Source organism: Amphiura filiformis, chromosome 1 (genome assembly GCF_039555335.1).
Source record: "Amphiura filiformis chromosome 1, Afil_fr2py, whole genome shotgun sequence".
Taxonomy (NCBI): domain Eukaryota; kingdom Metazoa; phylum Echinodermata; class Ophiuroidea; order Amphilepidida; family Amphiuridae; genus Amphiura; species Amphiura filiformis.
In genome coordinates this window covers 100,695,786-100,715,604 of record NC_092628.1, presented here as the reverse complement: position 1 = coordinate 100,715,604, position 19,819 = coordinate 100,695,786, and the positions used below count along the sequence as shown (strand labels likewise).

The following is a 19,819-nucleotide window of genomic DNA, read 5'->3' as shown; positions in this document are numbered from 1 at the left end:
TCTAATGGCGTAAACCATGAGGTGGATGCATACTTAGGTATTCCTTACGCTGAAGCACCTGTTGGACCATTGAGATTTAAGCCACCAGTACCTAAGGAATGGAAGGGAGAACTCAACGCACAGAACTACGGCAAAAACTGTCATCAATCGTTAACTCCTTTCTTCCCTATAAAAGCTGATGATTTGGACGAGGACTGCCTGATCTTGAATGTATTTGTCCCTCAGCCAAAAGTTGACACTGTTATCTCAATCAAATAAAGAATAGTTATAACTAAATGTATCGACTAGTTTAAATACATGAGTAACCCTTTAGGGAAATACCAGTGGGTCAACTCAATTGGCAATGACCTATTTTTCTGTGTTACCTAGACAACAAAACAGTCAATGAGACTAGCTGTATATCATGTAAATAAATTTAGTTCGTGCACTAACACTAACTGATATGATGACCATCGCAAATTTTATTTTGTGATATACTTCACTTTGCATTAAGTATTATTTGCTTATTTGTTAGAGAAGTGTTAGAAGCATTTTTAAAAATTACTTTTTACCACATGTACCGCTGTAATTTTGAAATCAAACTAGGACTTTCATGAAGACTAGTCTAATGTTTATATCTCCTACGGTATAAGGTCCAAATCAAGATAATCAAGCTATGTTTCCTACGCTATTTCCTCTACTTTAGTGCATACTATTTATTACAACGTTGATAGACCGTAGTTTCGATATGGCATAATACGCCTGGAACTCAATATGGTGCTCAATATTCAGCATGTTCAGAGAGGAGCTGTGCAATTGCTTCTGTTGGTATGTTCCGTCTTTGCAAGTGACCCAACAGTAACGGTAGAACAGGGACAAATCACTGGAACACAATATCAATTCCAAGCTAATGGTGTAAACCATGAGGTGGATGCATACTTAGGTATTCCTTACGCTGAAGCACCTGTTGGACCATTGAGATTTAAGCCACCGGTACCTAAGGAATGGAAGGGAGAACTCAACGCAAAGAACTACGGCAAAATCTGTCATCAATCTGTGAACCCTTTCATCCCATATGAAGCAGATAATTTGGACGAAGACTGCCTGATCTTGAATGTGTTTGTCCCTCAGCCAAAGGTAAGAAGTTATTGTAAATAAGTGATAAATGTACCCGGGTGAAAATAATGTTTTACATCGGTAATATTAAAGATGCGTGGTCGCATTGTGTTTTGAAGCATGTACTAAAATAATCCAAATCCTAAGTTTTGAGGTAAATTGTACTAGCCGTTTTGATAACGGCCCATAGAATGTGTGGTACACCACAATTGGTGATGAGGCTATCACTTTTTCGTTTGTAACATCAATACGGAATATATAGTTAAGGCCTAAAATTCCAGCGGGATTATGAGAAAAATATAAGCTTTCTTCAGATGCCAGATGCCACAATATCCATTTTTATAGGAAAAAGTTGGGAGATGAGGCAGCTGCTTAGCATCTTTAGTATCATTCATTACACGTGTCGTAGTTAATGCGATATTACGCAAATTAATCTGTGATTTAATATAAATTATATAGTGAGTAATCAAATCGTTTCAAATTACACATTAACTTATCTGTCATAACCATGATAACGATATTTAAATATTCTTCACAAAAGCCTTCCAATGCAGCAGTGATGTTTTGGATACACGGCGGAGGTTACGGTATCGGAGCTGGGAGCTTTTCAGAAGGCATGGACCTGCATCCTCTAGCGGCCCTTGGTGACGTCATCGTTGTTTCTATTAACTACAGATTGGGTGCAATTGGATTTCTTGCTACAGGTATATATAGATAAGATAATAAGGAATACCTTATTTCAAAATGAAAATTAAAGCACTACAAAAAAATGATAATTTCTATCTTCATTTGCAGGAGACAATGTTGTGCCGGGTAATATGGGGATGCTTGATCAGGTGGAAGCCATGAAATGGGTACAAAAGAACATTGCAGGCAAGTACATTCCACATGAGATTACTTCAACTTACCAGTCCCTAAACAAATTCGCTTAAAGTGACTTTGAAAAAAAAAAAAACTGATTTGGAAATGAGAGTATAAACTGACCAGTAGATATCAGTTGTAGTCCAACCTTACTTTCCAAGTTGGGGTGCAATTCCTTTTCATGACATACATGAGGTACGTACAATTTTAATTGCAGGTTTAGAAGTTAGTTGAGGTTGTTTATGTCACGAATAAGGCGTATACCTTTTAGGGGCCTTTTTCGTCAATGGTGAACAGCAATGATGTATGTGTAGCACCACACATTAAACAACAGACATACATGAGCATATCGTACATTGAGCCTGAAGCCCACAGGAATAGTTAGACATTGCTAAACCCAAAACTTAAATTGTCGCGAATCAGTTGATGTAGCTTTTTTAATTACCATTTATAGAAAATGTGTGGAAATCTACATTATGACGATTATGACCATAGACATAATTATACAGATTTTATGGTGTATGTTATACCTAAAATGTGAAAATATGCACACACACGTAATAGAGTGCCTCGGCATGATGACCCGGAAATGCAGCTTTTAAAGGTCTTTGCATTAGATAGAATGTCCAAGCTAGTCTTGCACTATTGGAATGCCATGTGTTTATGGTTATGCTTGGAATTCCAGTGATATTTATCCCTGGGAAAGAATACCCTTTGTATCGGTATATATTCATTTGCTAGAATAGCCCATTATATCAGAGGACACCGTATCCAAAGTTATTCGTGAAAGCGCATCAAAGCATTGCAAATTAGACCATATCCCAACTTGGCTGGTCAAAGAAACCCTTGATGTTTTGTTGCCCTGCATCACTGGCATTATAAATTCATCATTAATGTCAGGTTCTGTTCCAGATGCGTTCAAGGTCTCCTATGTCATTTCTCTTCTGAAAAATACAATCTTGATCGTAATGATCTTCAGAACTACAGACCCATTGCGAACCTTATGTTCATCTTCAAGGTACTCGAGAGAGTTGTTGCTGCTCAGCTTAAGACTTACCTGCAAAGCAATGACTTATTTTCCAGTGCACAATCAATCTTACTTCATAAGATGGAACACTGTAGATTCAGGGGAATAGTTTATGACTGGTTCATGAGTTATCTAAGCGATAGAAAACAGTATGTAAATTATAATACCAGCAAATCTGAACTTCAAAGTATAATATGTGGTGTTAGGCTCTCTACTTTTTATTCTGTATATCAATGATATAACTAATGCGTCGAGTTTGTTAGACTTCACACTATTTGCCGATGATACGACAATTTTGTACTCAAGTGATGATTTTGTAAATGACATATCGATGATTAATAAGGAACTATCAGAAGTAAGCAACTGGTTCAAGTCAAGCAAACTCTCGGTTGATGCTAGTAAGACTAATTATATGATTATGGGTACCCCAAAAATAACTTCGATGGAAAACTCTGATGATGGTACGTCTCACAAAAATGCAAATATTATATTAGACAATGTTAAACTACAAAGAGTAACTAAGACCAAATTTTTAGGAGTTATAATGGATAATGGAAATGTCATATTGATGGAATATCAAAAACAATTTCCAGGAATATTGGCATAATTAACAAACTGAAATTTTACATGCCTGAACGGGTTTTGCAAACATTATATTGTACTCTTGTCTTGCCTTATATAAATTACGGGATTCTCATTTGGGGGAATACGTATAAAACATATCTTGAGAAAATACACAAGCTTCACAAATGGGCTGTGAGAACCATATCCAATAGCCACTATCGGAGTCATTCTGGGCCACTTTTTCATAAATATGATTTTTTTAAACGTATTTGACACCTACAAATTAGAATTAGGCGTATTTATGTACAAATACTGTCTTAATCAATTACCAAACTCGTTTAAAAACTTCTTTACAAAACGTTCTGATATCCACAGCTATCACACAAGAAACAGCAACAATTATAATCAAACAAGAAATAAAAAGGTTTTTACTGATCAAGCGGTCAGAACCACAGGCCCAATCCTGTGGAACTCCCTAAACGAAAATGTCAAAGAAGCTAAATCATTGAAAAACTTTCGAAAAAAATACAAATTGCATCTTTTCTCATCATACATTTAATTTTTGGAGCAAATTTTTAAGTTTTATGTGTCTTGTGTGATAGTCTTTTCATTTTGCTTTTCATTTTTCTGTCTTATAAAAGGGGGGTGGTCAATGTCTGGCCTTATTGGCCTTTCGGTCATTCCCTTCATAATCGTTTCGTTTAATCTTTCTCTGTAATAATGTATCCAATAAGTATTTGTCTGTTTGTATGATTATAGAAAATAAAGTTGAAGTTGAAGTTGAAGTTGAAAGTTATCGCTGCCATCATTCGACTGAGACTGCGTTATTGCGAGTCCAAAACCATCTTCTCCTCGCCATCGACCAAGGACAGGAAGCAGTTCTTGTCCTTCAAGACTATTCAGCAGCCTTCGATACAATAGATCATGATGTCTTGTTTCAGCGATTGGAGGAACTGTTCTGAATTGGTTCGTTTCGTACCTGAAAAATCGTGTTCAAGCCGTTGTGGTCGAAGATACAATTTCAGATGCATTTCGTCTGCCATGGGGATTTCCGCAAGGGTCTGCCAAAGGACCTTTAGACTTTGTGCTATACACAGGCCCGTTAAGCGACGTTATCGATGTGCACACAAGTATCCAACATATCATTTACGCTGACGATACCCAATTATACTTAATCCTCAAACCGTCTGAGCACCTGCAAGGGATTAGTACACTCGAAGCATGTGTTGCAGATGTTCGGTCATGGGCAATTCATAATAAGCTGATACCAAAACTGGAATAATCCATATCAGATCGAAATTCCGCAAGTCATCACCTCTTCCTATTGTGAATATTGGAGGTGCTGAAATACAGTCTTCCTCTTCTACTAAAGACCTTGGTGTCATCATAGAGAGTACTTTACAAATGAAACAACACATTCGCAATGTCTGTCGGTCTGCCTCTTATGGTGTATATAAAATTGGCAAGCTCTGGAAATACTTGGATCAGAGCTCCACTGAGCGCCTGGTTCATGCCTTCATATCATGCCTTCATATCCTCCCGCTGAGACTGCAACAATAGTCTCCTTTACGGTTTACCATCTTGTGTCATTGCACCTCTTCAACGTATCCAAAATGCAGCAGCAAGACTTGTTACTCTCACCATGGAAGTAAGAGACATGGAAGCTGGTCGATCCAACACCTATTGAATTTTTTACGTAACATTCTATAGCGGATACGTATCAAGCTATTGTGATAACAATGTAGTCAGCGTGTCTTTGATGTGGATCAGACTTGCCGCCTTTATTGCCAGTTCGTTTATTTACAGGTTTATTATTTAGAGCAAAAATCGTGTTTTTCTTGATTATGTTTCAAGTATGTTGTTTTTATTCGGAAAAAAGTGACAGGGATGTTAGATTTGTAATCCATAATTACAGAAATCCAATCAAAATATCGATTTCTACCCTATACTTACAGATTTTCTTAAACTTCAAAATATTGGAAATCATGCATTTACGTCTAAACCGCTAATTAGCGGTAATAATTGATATGCGCACTTGGCACATGCTTTGCATTATAAAATGAATCCCGCATCTATTTGTGTGCCCGGGGCTGCCCGAAATTGCTGTTGACCAGAATGTTCTAGAGTCGGGTATTATCTTTACATTTTGCGTAAAATAAATTGTATTTCATTTAATTTTCTGTTTTAAAACTACTATCTGAAAGTCTAGCATATATATTCATTTAATCGGTAGGTTTTCACATAATTGCATACTTTTAATAAAATTGTATAAATTAAACTGATAGCATTCTGACCATTACGTAGGGATTTTATAAAATCTGTTTGTGTTCATTAAACTAGTCATGCACTGCGGTAATATAACACAGCCCATTGTCAGGACTTAGTACACGACCTCGTACTCGTACTGCTATTGATTTTTAAGCGGGAACTTTGATTTTAGACATGGTGCACGTTGACCATGCGATGACTCAATTGTTCCACTTTCAACTGTACTGCTTTTGTTCAGTATCGCGGCAAGTATGATACTCACTTTGATGTAGTATTTGACCAGCTTCCATGTGTATTACTTCCATGCTCTCACCAAGCGCCGTGACCACATTACACCTGTCCCTCAGAAGCTATATTGGGTATCAGTTAAACATCGTGTACTGTTCAAGATCTTGCTGCTAACTTTCAAAGCTAAACACGGTCTCGCTCCAAAATACATCATTGAACTCATTTCAGACTATGCTCCTATCACAACAATCTCTCTCAGATGGTCAAAACAGACTCTTCTCGGTCCCGGTCCGCGTACAAACACCGCGTCTTATGGTGACAGAGCCGTCTCTGACGCTGCTCCGTATCAATGGAATAAATTACCAGACTCTATTCGCAATGCCACTACCGTACCGGAGTTCAAAAACAAACTCAAAACTCATCTATTCAATCTGAATTTATAGCACCATGCATCTCTTCTTTGCTTGTTGGAGGACAATGTTCATGTTTTTTCCACTTATTCTGTGCTATGATATAATATTGTATTTTATAATGTATCTATAATGTCATTGTACTTTTTATCTCAATTAGGTTATAATATTGTATTTTATAATGTTTCTATAATGTTATTGTACTTTTTATCCGATGTATTTTTTAAAACTTTATGCTAGCACACTGTATATCTTCCTGTGCTTTTTATTTTGATGTACAGCGCATCGAAACTTCAGTCTTATGCGCTTTATAAATGAAATTTATGTTATGTTATATGTTATGTCACAAAACAAAACCGTAGTCATGGTAGAAGTGTAGTTTTAACACTCAATATTACTTTCTTTGAATTATAAATACCTTATCTACAGCTTTTGGAGGTAATCCAGACCAAGTTACCATCTTTGGTGAAAGCGCTGGTGCAGCTAGTATTAGCATGCATACGTTGTCACCACTCAGTGTAGGATTGTTTTCCCGCGCTATAATGCAGGTTGGTGCATAGTAATTTACCGATGTTCCATTTTTCTCATGATACCTTGAAACATCATTAGGTTTGTCGGAAATAAAGAATAACATATTGCTCTACAACTAGTGACCCTATAACCATTCTTATACTCATCCACCTGCTCCCTTTTCTGCATTTTCCTCTCCTCATTCCATTCTACTTTGATTTGCTGCAATTTCCTCCTTCAAAATTGTCAAATTCTTCAGATTCAGCCGGAATGCATGAAAAATCCTTCATTGCAGATCAAGCTAATTCATCATGTTAGCCATGAAAGACCCTGTATGTATTCTTTTCTATACTTTAGACCAACAATTTGGCAGTTATGGGGCCTAAACGTTTCCATAAGTGCACCCTTACTTGTCATCAATGTGATTTTATATATTGAATCTTTTGTGCCTTTTCTAAGAGTGGAGCTGCTATTGATCCTTGGGCATTTAACACAGACACTGTTAATTATGCCAAACGAGCATATGCATTGGGTAAGCTCGTTGGGTGCAATGTAGAGACTACTAGACAACTTGTAGATTGCCTACATGATGTTCCTGCTAATAATCTAATTAATGCGACGACCAAGGTAAGTACTAATTTGAGGTGCGTTCTCTTATCATTTCAAACAAAAAGCATGTTCTAAAGTTAACTCCTATACTGGTCTGCAAAGAGTTGTATCTGTTATAGGCACCGGTGTTCTGACATAGGCAAAAGAAACCCGCGGATATCTACAGTGTCAGCGTGGTTCACACACACAAAAAAGGAAACCCACTTTTGACAGCAATTTTTACTTACTTCACAAAATTATTTCTAACTTTTATTGGCATTATAGTAACATATAGATCTCAAGGATCCGTTAATGATGCTAAGTGGAACAAAGTGACGAAAATTTCCTTCGTCCACGGGTAACTCTATAACGGTGTTTCTTTAAACTACTTATTTTGACAAGCCAAGAAAGGCCCTTTATTTTGACCGTTCGCAGCTCAGGCGAAAGACCCACTTTTACCGGTACGCCGTCAACTCCCAAAAACCCACTAAAATATTGATGATGTCCCTCCATCCTAATACACCCTTGCCATGATATAGAACTACAATCACTGACAATGCAGCCTTCTGTTTTTGTTTCTTAGATGGCGGCTGCCTTTCCAGAAGACCCTTCGATAATCCCATTTGCTCCTGTCATCGATAACAACTTTCTTCCAGACAATCCATCGGCTCTGGTCGAAAAGAGGTCGTTTAACAGAGCCGATATAATGTCGGGTTATAATGCAGACGAAGGCACCCTGTACATATGGCTCTTTTATCCAAACTCAACCGAAAAGCCACACTTGAATGCATCCGAATTCGAACAAATGGTCACTTTTGCTAAAGTAACTCCTTTTCATCGATCTCTTCAACGTGGTGCCTTGGAACTCGTTTATTTTGACGATATTATGATAGCAGATCCGAACAGCAATTACTTTGATGCTCTTAACAAAATAATAGGCGATTATTATTTTGCCTGTTCAAATGATGTGTACCTACGTGGTGCATATGAAGCTAATAATGTTGGATCCGTTTATGCCTATTATTACAACTATCACCCTTCTTATTCTCTTATCAACACACCATGGAGCGGAGCATGTCATGCAGACGACCTTATGTTCTTTGGGTATCACTTTTTACCAAATAACATAACTCTTACGGATGTTGAAGTAGACATGACAATGAAAATGATTCAGTACTGGACAAATTTTGCAAAAACTGGGTAAGACATGTAAGGCATCTGTCTGCATTAAAGGCTTAATGTACGATTTCCTTCAAATTTTTAATTTGTCATTATACTCAAAATGCTGAAATAATACTAGTAATAATTATCGGGAATGGTTTCTGTTAATTTTGAGCTGAAATAACGAGGTAAAGTGAAAGAAACACTGCTTGTTATTTTGGCCGTTTAACACGCAGTTCTATGGGAGGACATAAAGTCATAATTCTTTGAATTATGACTTTATGTCGAACTTTGCTCTGTTTACCTACAAACACAAGAAATTTGGCTGATTCCATTTAGGTGCACGTTGTGACATGTGTAAACATTACAAATATGCCAAAAAATCAGGTTTGAAAAAATTAACCAAATTCATATTATAAGATCGTACATTATGACTTTAACTTTCAATATTCGACTTTTCATTTTCAAATAATGGTGTTTTGTGCTTTTTTAGATCATTTTATTTTTTAGATCATAATTTCATTTTGACAACACCAATATAAATATTTGAAGACATTGCCAGTGTCGTTTGGAAGTAGATTTGAACAAGATCTCAACTTTCCTGATTTGAACTACACGAGTTCCCACAGGTTTGGGCAGGTGTTCAGATATTATTCCCAAATCAAGCTTTCAAAACAAAAGTATATTGTAGTACACCAAAGGTGCGTTGGTTGGGTAGTTTTTTTCGGCAAAAACAGTGACGACCGCTGATTTTTGGACTGCAACTGTATCAAATTTTCTGATTTTCCCATTGCTATGTTCACAAATAATACAGTTAAAAGATATTTACTTACCTTTCAGAGACCCTAATATTGCCTCAGAAATAGAGAAAAATAGCGGTGAAGACAATGACTTACATTGGCCACAATATACACCTGATGAAAAGATGCATAAAGAATTGGCCCCAGATATGAGAAGTATTCCAGACCCAAACAGAGCCAGATGTAGAGTATGGAATGAATATATACCGAAATTAGAAGCTTGGATGGGTAGGTGTTTTACACAGTAATTGTGTTGTTGCATGATTATTTATCTGTATGTCTAATACATACTGCGCATAATTACAAAAGTGAGGTTTACCTAACATAATTTGCAATCGGCCTACGTGTATTATGTAGCATATATATACTAATGTAGCAGTTAATTGATATTAATATATTTCTGTTCTTGTGTATTTGGTTTTAGCTAGTCATGGAGAATGGCAGGAGGATAAGACTTGCAAATGGTCCGAAGATGAACATGAATCAACGTGCAATAAAGGCGTAGAACATCCTTGAGACGATGGTTACAGATGTCATCCCTGCGAAAATTCAAAACAAATGTTGAAAAATGTAACATTTTCACCCGGGCATTTTCATTCGCCGTAGCAAATAAATATAATAAGCATATCTCAGAGAGTTTTGTAATTCTTGGAGGTTTAGGAAAAGGCTAAAGGTAATTGGACCACGTCCGAAATAGGTAACAGAGGCATCAGGCAGTGGCCAGTGCCAATGCTCAATAATACGGTGGACCTTGATGTGATTTTCAACATGTTTGTTAAGATATGAACATTAAAATTTCAGCCCTATTGGCACTGATTGGATAAAGTTGATTTGATCTCTAAATGCCGTACCGTATAATTATGCAGACCTTGGCATGAACTTAATACTAATTAATTTTTGTACTGAATTTAAGCCAATACCCTGAATTCCCGGGCCTAAATTACCTCAACGTAGCTTTTATTTAGAAAGAGGAAATGCGTGACAGGTATAAGAAAAAATCCAAGTAGTATTTGAAGTCACGAAAGAATTCGGCTTTCCAGCTATGCACTTTAGATGCTAAAAATCACTGTCAACTTCAAAGATTACACACAATAAATAACAATTACATTCATCATGTTCATGTTCTAACAAAACGGTATACTCTATGGAAAAGCGACCATTAACTGCGTATTTGTAGACCCAACATAGAATAGTATTTGAAGATACGAGGTGTCTTCATACTTTCGGGTCGAGCACTGTCTGCAATAGTCTGCATACGTATTAGCGCCCTCTGGGAAGTTCACAGGATCATTTTAGTTCACTTCTTTGAGTGTTTACACATCGCGGAAATCAACTGTAATCAAGATATCCTTGGCCCGATCCTTGGAGATATTAACCTTATCCAAATACTACATTGCACTTCCCTGGTAGCAGGTATACCATAGTATCAACAGACACGACTTGACACTTAAAATGGTGCTCAATATTCAGAAAGCAGCTGTACAATTGTTGCTGTTGGTGTTTTCCGTCTTTGCAAGTGACCCAACAGTAACAGTAGAACAGGGACAAATAATTGGAACACGATATCAATTCCAAGCTAATGGCGTAAACCATGAGGTGGATGCATACTTAGGTATTCCTTACGCTGAAGCACCTGTTGGACCATTGAGATTTAAGCCACCAGTACCTAAGCAATGGCAGGGAGAACTCAACGCACAACAGTACGGCAAAGTCTGTCATCAACCGTTAATTCCTTTCTTCCCCATAAAAGCGGATGATTTGGACGAGGATTGCTTAGTCTTGAATGTGTTTGTCCCACAGTCCAAGGTAGGATACCGTTGACAGTTTCTATAGCCTCACAATGCAACCGAATCCCGGGAATCGAATTAATGTTTCTATGTCCTAAAATGTAATTGTCAAATTATTGAACGTTGGTCCTATTATCATATTATTAAATCATTCCTTCAAATTTATTATATATAACAAAAGCCTTCTAATGCAGCAGTGATGCTTTGGATACACGGTGGTGCCTACCTATATGGAGCTGGGAGCTTATCAGAAGAAACAGACATGCACCCGGTGGCGAGCATTGGTGACGTCATCGTTGTTTCTATCAACTACAGATTGGGAGTTTTGGGATTCCTTGCTACAGGTATGTACTGTTTTGATATTTAGAAATCTCAAAATAAATAGTAAGCTTGTTTTGTGGCGAAAATGGACCTCCGCAAACTCTCCATCCATATTAACCCATGCTGCTGGGGATCTGCGGACCAAACTCATCTCCACCACCATGTTAAGAGAATTATGTTCGTTGTACATTCTTTATTTGTTTTTGTTTGTTTTTTCTTGGCTTGATTTGTTTTGGCGGGTGTTTGCTCTCTTTGCCAATAAAGACTGATGAGACAACTCGATCATTTTTATCTTAATTTGTAGGAGACGATGTTGTGCCAGGTAATATGGGGATGCTTGATCAGGTGGAAGCCATGAAATGGGTACAAAAGAATATTGCAGGCAAGTACCACAGAAGTCTAAATCCAGCTACGAGTTTCCCTGAACAACACCACTTACTTTTGTGGTAACCAGTCATTCTGTTCCGTCAGTAGCCATGCTAGCACTAAAAGCATTATTCTAGTCCGTGTTCAAATGTTGAATCCTGGGTGTTGAATAAGTTTCTTCATGATTTTTGAGTATGCCTAGCTAGATAATACCGTGAATATCAGAAGAATTCATGATTTAAACCCCGAGATCTAAATAGTCCTCGGATAAACTCAGTAGTTTACTGAGCATCAGACCTCCTTGCGTATTGTACCAATAATTTAGGTGTGCAAATAAAGAAATTGAAAAGACAAGCATAGTTATTTGAGCAGCGGAGTACTTATATTAATAGCATGAATAGAGGGCAGACAAACATTACTAGCTAATCGAAGTATATGAATGTTTGGCTTTAACTATGTCAATTGCACAGGAATATTTAAAAGTGTTTGCAGCTAAAACTTAATTGGTGTTTGTGTATTTTATCTAATAATACTAACTAATGTTAGGGGTATGAAGGAAATCCCTTCCCTCTTTACATGGAATGATTCCATGTTATTCCATCTTTGTCAATTCCATGCTTGCCTATTGGTTTGCTTGTTAAAAATATAGTAAACCAGGAACTTGTCGCTGTGTGCACTGGAGCAAGATGGGAGCCAGATAGCCAATTTTCTTGGTATTATAACACTATGCAACAATAGGCATTCGTCCTTGCATAAACACTCATGATTTGCGGTTGGTTAAATCAGGGATATGAGACAAATCATAAAGCTTGTATAATGGTTTACTGTAAAATTCAAACACTCTAAACATTAATATTAATACATAATAGTGACATTGATGAAGCCTCTTATAACAGTATTTTTCAGTTTCTGAAAACCACCTCACCACGCTGTCTATCCAATGTTATAAATAAGGATTATATGGGGTAATATTCTATATTATATGGTACGGTATTTTAAAACCTTAAGATTTCTGAAGGTTAAAGTTGTATGTTTATCAGAGCTTTCAATTCTAATAATTATGCTTGTAGAATACCCTATGTAGGTTTATATTTGCATGTTGTCAACTCATTTGTATAATGAAACATGATATTAGATTCCATTAACCTGTTAATCCTGGGTTATGATATTTGTAATTTGAGATTATTATGCCCATGATACTGTATAAAAATAACATTTCAACCAACACTGGTTTTGAAATGTATGAAAATCCAAGCTAATATCAAAATCAGAAAAGTACATTCCTGAAGGTCTTAAGATTATCCCATAACAACTCTGGCCATTTATGAGATTTGGGTACAATAGCATAGTACAATAGAGTAAAACCACAACCTTGATGAGCCAGCTTCCATCCTTATTTCATCTTCACAGACATGGGATACATATAACATATAATCATACTGCAGTTACTGTCCGTTTTCCTATACACAATACACAGTGCTCTTTCCCATTGACGCGTGACCTCTACAAATAGCCTACGTTAAAAGTATGGGGATATGCCTAGTTAACGTCGCTGTGTGAAAAATAACCGGCCAATATTAAAAGTACTCTTCTAAAGTTCTAGAAAATATAGTTTTGTAACATGTCCTAAATTTTTAGCTAATTTAGATGTTTGGAAATATGCGTACTTTGGTGTTTTAGTTAATGTTATAGGTAATAGTACATTGCCTAGTTAACGTCGCTGTGTGAAAAATAACCGGCCAATACTTGACAATAATATAGTTTTGTAACATGTCCTAAATTTTTAGCTAATTTAGATGTTTGGAAATATGCGTACTTTGGTGTTTTAGGAAGGATATGTAAACGACAGATAACACCAAAAAAAATATGAAGAAATTATTTCCAAACCGTGTTAAGTCTGCAAACCACCATGTTTCTCATTTTCAAGAACGCTGGTTAACAATAAGCACGTATTGTCTCATTTCGTAAACAAAGACCACACACAATTGTTCTCTAGCGCTCGCTTTATAATCGTTCACCCAACTGAAAGTATAATCCCAGCTCATTGCTCCACTGTACGTGTAAAGCAGACACATATGTTGTGTGTATTTAACCAGAGAAGATATGATTTAATCAGTTGAGCTGTTTTCAATGAGTGTTATCTTGGTTTAATAGCTTTTAATGGGGTTTAAGTCCTGCAAAGGTCGAATTGAATTCTACTGTAGACATGACTGCATCATGTTCTAATAGTAAAAAGATAGAATGAAACATCGGACACAGACACATACTCGATCTTTTGCATGGAATTGGGATGGAATTGCTCCATGCAAAGATGGAAGGGATTTCCTTCATATCCCTTATAAGAATTTAGTATTCATTATCCACAAAATGTAGGGAAAATATATCGATGTTCCTTTGTAATTTATTAACAAATAACTGCAGTACGACAACCGCAACACCCTTATAAACGGTATTTGTATACCTACCCAGCAAACACAAAAATGTTCTTAAAACGTTTATTCAAAACGTTTTAATAACATTTAAATAACGGGTTACATAAATGTTTTGGAAATGGTTTCAAAAAGGTTATTGTAAAATAATTTCGGCAGCTATGTTTGCAAAATATTTTGTAAACATTTATATGACATTTTAATGTTGTTTTAAAAAACGTTTTTATGCCCTTTACAATAACCCGATATTTACAAACGTTTTTTTGTTTGCTGGGTATATGCAAATTATGTACTATTCCAGAAAATATGTGCACACCTTACCATACAGACATATGCAAAATATCAGATTTGTTTTCTTATTCATGATATTGGAAATCCAGCTTCAGAGAGCATAAAGGGAGACACCTTTCCAGCAGAGAAGTTATTTTTGTAGTTAAATCGGAAATCCGGGATGAATTTTTACATGAATGTTTGTGACAATACCATGATGTTTGGCGCAGTTACTGGTTATTCCTTTACTTCTTATCTTCTCCTCTATATCGGTGTGCACTTATTTTCTAGAATAACCCAACATGTCCCCAGACAAACCTCATCCCGGATATCCGATTTAACTACAAAAATAACTTCTCTGCTGGAAAGGTGTCTCCCTTTATGCTCTCAGAAGCTGGATTTCCAGTGTTAACAATACTCATTAACTTTTCTCTACAATTATACCGCAGCTTTTGGGGGTAATCCAGACAGAGTTACCATCTTTGGTGAGAGTGCTGGTGCAGGAAGTGTTAGCTTGCATACGTTGTCACCACTCAGTGCGGGACTGTTTTCCCGTGCTATAATGCAGGTTGGTAATTAACCAGTGTTTCCTTTGCGGGAAATTTCTCATTTCTGGAAGTATTTCGTATTTCTAATGGTACCATGATGCAGTCATGTCTACAGTAGAATTCATCTCGACCTTTGCAGGACTTAACCCCATTAAAAGCTATTAAACCAAGATAACACTCATTGAAACAGCTCAACTGGTTAAATCGGATCTTCTCTGGTTGTGCACAAGTGACTGTTTTCATGTGCGATATCGCAATAAAGCTGGTATTCATAGCTTCAGTTGGGTAACCGATTATAAAGGAAACGAAAGGAAACAATGTTATTTGTGGCTTTGTTCACGAAATCAGACAATGGCGTGCTTTTTGTAAACCAGCATTCTTGAAAATGAGCAACATAATGATTTTTGACTTAACACGGTTTGGAAATAATTTCTTCATATTTTTGGTGTTATCTGTCGTTTACATGTCCTTCCTAAAACACAAAAGTACGACCTTCTCCAAACACCTAAATTAGCTAAAATTTAGGACATGTTACACAACTATATTTGCTAGAATTTTAGAAGAGTACTTTTAATATTGGCCGGTTATTTTTCACACAGCGACGTTAACTAGGCAATGTACTATTACCTATAACATTAACTAAAACACCAAAGTACGAATATTTCCAAACATCTAAATTAGCTAAAAATTTAGGACATGTTAAAAAACTATATTTTCTAGAACTTTAGAAGAGTACTTTTAATATTGGCCGGTTATTTTTCACACAGCGACGTTAACTAGTCATATCCCCATACTGTTAACGTAGGGCTATTTGTAAAGGTCACGCGTCAATGGGAAAGAGCACTGTGTATTGTGTATAGGAAAACGGACAGTAACTGCAGTATGCCTTGTATTACCGGGTTTATGTGACAAACGCCGTTAATTAGATAATTATAATGATAATTTTTGTCGTTACTGAACGAGATTCAACGATGCTTCCGCATCATCTACCAGAAAAATCGGCAATGAAATACTGGTAGATAAGGTACTTTTGGCATGGTTGATCGAAGCAGCCAAAAAATATCGATTTTCATTATGTAAATCAATATATTATTGAAAATTAACACTTTGATGTTTAGCAAAAGTTCATCTTGCTTTATTTATCGTTAATGAGTTATGTACGTTTATGTAAGTGTTGCAGGTGTTTCAGCCCTCCTACAAAATAACTCACAAATACAAACACAGCTAACGTGTACGTGAGCGAGCTTTTGTAGAACTGAGTCCATGCATTCGTGAATTTATAGTTCGTAGACTGATCATCACTGTGGAACAACGAGGGCGTTCATGACCAAGAGTTGTTGAACGTCCGATTATTGATGTTTCTATCCTCATCTGTCTCCGTCTGTTTCTAAATTGTCTCCTCGTTCCTATCTTCTTTGCCCATTGTTGTCTCATTTTCTTGCTCTTCTTCAAGCTTCTTCAAATGTGCCTTCATCAAATTCTCCTTCAAAATCTTATTCAGATTCTTCGGAATCATGAAATCCTTCATTGCTTTATAATGGAAAACTATGTACGTTACGTAAAAGCTTTCAGTTGTTGTTATCAATGTGTATCATGGGAATTTTTTTTTAATTTTCCTATAGAGTGGAGTTGCTATTGATCCTTGGACGTGTAACACAGACACTGCTAATTATGCCAAACGAGCGTTTGCACTGGGTAAGCTAGTTGGATGCGATGAAGAGACCACAGAACAACTTGTAGATTGTCTAGGTGGTGTGGTTGCTGATGATATCGTTAATGCAACGATGAGGGCAAGTACTAATACCGTGAAAACGAAGTGTTTTCTCTTTATCAGTTTACTTCATTCTCCTAAACAGGTGTTTGTGTTTTCATTTAGTTTAACAAATAATTGTTGTTCCGGCATAGGAAAGACGAAACTCGCAGATATCTATAGATATTTTTCATGATAACAACAATAATAATAATAAAACGGCATTTAATCACGCTTTCTAGATACTCAGATCCCTCAAAACTCGCCACGGGTCGATATGCTGCCAAGCCCCTAAGGGCAGCGCAAGTTGACCTCAATGCTATCTGTGGTGTGACAGACAACAGGCCCGGGCTGATCCCCTGCTCACTACGAAAAGGCCTGCAACTTTTACATGTCCAGATATTGCTCTTCTGGTACATGGGACAACCATTTTACGTGACTCTCCGAACCTGTAGTATCTGCACGTTTAGGACCACAATGAGTGGGATAGAGGATAAATGAGAAAGCTCATGATTTTACAACCTTCCGACAGATAGCCTAGCACACCAAACTACATGACCACCCTCTACCTCTAGGCTAATACTGATCCAATACTGATCCAATAACACGTTTAATCCAAAGAACTGTGTGCCACATTGATAGTGTAATTTAATGAAGAAAACCATTGAGAGCCACCACTAGCCATTTCAAACATTCCTCTTCAAGCAGTTCAGCTGGCACAAATTGTTGGCATAAAGATCACAGTAAGGCGAAACATTTCAGCACATGGAATGTCCTCATTTAATATTTGAAGAATGAATGAATGAATGAATGAATGAATGAACGAATGAATGAATGAATGAATGAATGAATGAATGAATGAATGAATGAATGAATGAATTAATTAATTAATTAATTAATGAACGAACGAACGAACGAAAGAACGAAAGAACGAACGAACGAACAAACGAATGAATTAATAAATATAAACTTTGTTTGTTTCCTAGATGATGGAATCCTACCTTTCTGAAGACCCGGCGATAGTAACATTTGCTCCTGTTGTCGATAACAACTTTCTCCCAGGCAATCCATCGGCTCTCGTCGAAAGGAAATCCTTTAACAGGGCCAGTATTATGGCAGGTTACAATGCAGACGAAGGAAACATGAACCTTGTTTTGTTTTACCCAAATTCAACCGAAAAACCACACGTGAATGCATCTGTATTCGAACAAACTCTCATTTATTTGAAAGTAACACCTTTTCTCAAACCACTTCAACGTAGCGCTTTGGAACTAGTATATTTCGACGATGCTATGGTAGCAGACCCGAACAGCAATTACATCGATGCCCTTAGCAAATTGTTAGGTGATTATTATTTTGCCTGTCCAAATGATGTATACTTACGCGGTGCATATGAAGCTAATAATGTTGGATCCGTTTATGCATATTATTTCAACCATCACCCTTCTCATTCTCTTATCAACTCACCGTGGAGTGGAGCATGTCACGCAGACGACCTTGTGTTCTTTGGTTTACATTTTCTATCAAATAACATAACTCTTACGGATGTTGAAGTAGACATGACAATGAAAATGATTCGGTACTGGACAAATTTTGCAAAAACTGGGTAAGACATTTCTCTCTGCAATATCTTGCATTTTTAAAATTTAATATAAAAGTACTTTATTTGTGTAATTTTTGTATAGTGTAAATAGACAATAGTTACTAAGTTTAGCAATATCAAAAGACCTCACCATCCCAATATAGCGCCCTTGAAACTGAACTCTTTGCTGTTTGTCAAATTATCGGGAAATACCATGCCGCTTAAATAGCTTTTAAAACAAGAAAGAAAGAAAGAAAGAAAGAAAGAAAGAAAAAAGAAAAAAAATCAGTTTGTAGCACAAAAAAGGAGAAAGCAGTCACTCGGTGTGGTTATTTAGGGTACACACATTTAAAAAATAATAACATGAACACGTTTTTGATCCCGTGAACATGATGCGTAAAAAGGATGTAAACGACAAATTCAAACGGATTCTAACCATTATTATTAAACATACAAAAATAATGTAAAGCTATATCCAACGGACTAACATTTTTCTCACTGGGATATTTAATAGCTGAGAAAACTTGGTTTTAGAGAACAAGTTTATACATTTTTTATATGTTTCTTTTAGTAACTTTAAAAAGGACATTCAATATTTCGTTTGTCTTTCAGAAACCCAAACATTGCGTCAGAAAGTGAGGAATATAGCGGTGAGGACAAAGATATAGATTGGCCACAATATACACCTGATAAGAAGATGTATCAAGAATTGGCCCCTGATATGAGAAGTATTCCAGACCCAAACAGAGCCAGATGTAGAGTATGGAATGAATATATACCGAAATTAGAAGCTTGGATGGGTAGGGGTTTTGTTTTCTTTCGTGTTTATTTTGCCATGCACTGTTTGTTTTTTTACGTTTGTTTTGTATCGTATATATATCCATATAAAACCTCGTTTTCATATGGATTATTATTTATGGCCAAACTTAATTTAGAATTATCACAGATCATATTATAATCACATTTATAACATGAATATAGGGAAAGCGTCTTCGTTGCTGTTAATGTATTTCTTTTTTCGTGTGTTCTCTTTAGCTAACCTTGGCGAATGTGATCAGGATACGACGTGCAGTAAATGGTCCGAGGATGGACAGGAATCGACCTGCAATAAAGGCGCAGAAACTCCATAACTCGGACAATGATTACCGGTGTCTTCCCCGTTCGAAAGGACTATTCACAAAAAGTGATTTTATACAAAAACTACTACTTTGATCTCAATGTACATAGAAACATAAACAAGAAACATAATAATAA

The 19,819-nt window shown here is 36.5% G+C and overlaps 1 protein-coding gene across 1 annotated transcript; it reads left to right on the top strand.

The window, feature by feature from the left end:
- Positions 1-248: 248 nt before the first annotated feature.
- Positions 249-19,819, top strand: LOC140165003 (uncharacterized). The gene is made up of 16 exons (XM_072188416.1): positions 249-1,116; positions 1,637-1,799; positions 1,891-1,968; positions 6,883-7,001; positions 7,423-7,590; positions 8,135-8,751; positions 9,553-9,740; positions 9,937-10,013; positions 10,926-11,318; positions 11,481-11,643; positions 11,925-12,002; positions 15,135-15,253; positions 16,856-17,023; positions 17,970-18,589; positions 19,178-19,365; positions 19,601-19,819. The coding sequence occupies exons 1-16, from the start codon at positions 754-756 to the stop codon at positions 19,693-19,695; spliced, it is 3,597 nt and encodes a 1,198-aa protein (XP_072044517.1). The 5' UTR covers positions 249-753; the 3' UTR covers positions 19,696-19,819.

Coding starts and splice junctions, on each gene's coding strand:
- LOC140165003 (XM_072188416.1), top strand. CDS start 754: ATGGTGCTCAATATTCAGCATGTTCAGAGAGGAGCTGTGCAATTGCTT. Junction 9,741..9,936: donor GAAATTAGAAGCTTGGATGG/GTAGGTGTTTTA, acceptor ATTTGGTTTTAG/CTAGTCATGGAGAATGGCAG. Junction 12,003..15,134: donor GGTACAAAAGAATATTGCAG/GCAAGTACCACA, acceptor ATTATACCGCAG/CTTTTGGGGGTAATCCAGAC.